Source organism: Loa loa, assembly GCF_000183805.2.
Source record: "Loa loa unplaced genomic scaffold supercont3.248, whole genome shotgun sequence".
In the NCBI taxonomy this organism is placed as follows: domain Eukaryota; kingdom Metazoa; phylum Nematoda; class Chromadorea; order Rhabditida; family Onchocercidae; genus Loa; species Loa loa.
In genome coordinates, this window is record NW_018108428.1 from 96,992 (window position 1) to 98,679 (window position 1,688).

Here is a 1,688-nt window from a genome sequence, read left to right on the forward strand (position 1 = left end):
TTAATTCATTTTAAAATTTTCGAAAAAATTTTAGGAGAAAAAGTTCGAGTTTTTACCAGGAATGGAAATTTTGGCTTGTTTATTAACGCCAATTATTCTAATAATTTTTAACATTTATCCAATAGCATCAAAAATAATTCATGAATGGATGTTTGTGGCAAATAAAGAAATTGAATACAATCCAAAATTTGATCTTATACTATCACAAAATGATGGAATAATATTCAACGATTCACCATCACTACCAGTACTTGTTCAATTCTTTCTAATTTTTAAGGCTTTCCTCTAAAATTAAATTTAAAAAAAAAAAGAAACAAATTTTGAAGATGATAAATTTAATGAAATAAACTTTGACAAAAAAAAATAATAACGATGAATTTTAATAATATCAGGGAATTTCTAATTTACACAGATATATTTATTAAAATAAATATTTTTAATTAAAATTAAAAATTTATTAAAATCTAATTAACAATAATAATTTTTTTTTTTAATATCATTGATTTTCTCAAATACATATGAAAAATTTGTAGAAATCTGGTGAACCTCTTGATGGTTGTTTAAATATTGAAGAATTTACGGAAGTTATGAAAGCATTAGCAGAATATAGAGTTATGGAAGAGGTACCACTAATTAAAACACCTTTAGAAGAGATTACTTATGTAAGCTATGAAATTCACGAATCATTGGGCTTTGATTATGCTGTGGTAATTTTTTTTTTTTTAAAGTTCAAAAAATTTCATCATTATTTTTTGAATTAATTACTTAATGTAATTTATTATTTTTTTTTATCATTACTGCATTAAACGAAGAGATATTAAATTTATATTAGTATCTTTTCATTAGGCTTGGTAAAGAGAATATCTAAAAAAATAATTTAAGAAAATAAAATTACTAATTAAAAAATTAATTGAAATAATTATAATTTTTGAGGTGACTGTATGATTTGGTCTATTTGAAAGCATTTCTGAACAAAAAAAAAGAAAAAAAAAACAGGCTTTTTGGTTAGTTATCAGGAAAATTGTAAGTAAAACTGTAATGGATTTGTTATTAAAGCAGAAAATTGAAATAGCAAAATTTGTGTTAATTTAGATTACACGTATTGAGCCAACCAAATTTGAAAGTCTTTTAATTCGTATGATTGAACAAGGACCAGGATTTTTTGATATTGAAGGAAATGAATTATATGAACTCTTATCAGAGGTAAAATTATTTTTTTTCATTAAAAAAAATTTGGTTTATCCAATTTATATGGTAAATTTTTAAGGAAAAAATTATATCCTAAAATTAATTTAGTCCAAATTTAGCTTGCAAATTAATTTCGTATTTCATTTTATTTATAAGTTATTCTTGAAAAATAATTTTAAATTTTTTAAACATCCTAAAATTAATAATAATTTTTTTTCTTTTTTTTTCAGTTAAGTGAAATCTTACGTACAGAAAATTCACTTCTAGAAATATCAGCTGATGTTGTTGTAATTGGTGAAATACGTGGACGGTTCGTTTTTTCTTTTAACTCATTTTCAATTTTATCATTATTAAAATAAGCAATGGCTAATTTATAGATTTAAAGATATCAACAGCAATAAATATTTATCTAAATTTAAAATTACAATCTTGTAGTATAATATGGACTGTAATTGAAATTAAAATTAAATTGAAATTAAAAAAACTAAATTGAAATCAAG

General features: G+C 21.4%; 1 protein-coding gene across 1 annotated transcript; it reads left to right on the plus strand.

Annotated features, from left to right (window-relative positions):
• Positions 1-148: 148 nt before the first annotated feature.
• On the plus strand, positions 149-1,502 carry LOAG_15316 (hypothetical protein; the record flags this gene model as incomplete). The annotated part of the gene is made up of 4 exons (XM_003150808.1): positions 149-247; positions 534-707; positions 1,093-1,203; positions 1,419-1,502. Coding segments are annotated over 4 exons (468 nt in total), but the record flags the coding sequence as incomplete, so codon positions are not given.
• Positions 1,503-1,688: the final 186 nt, after the last annotated feature.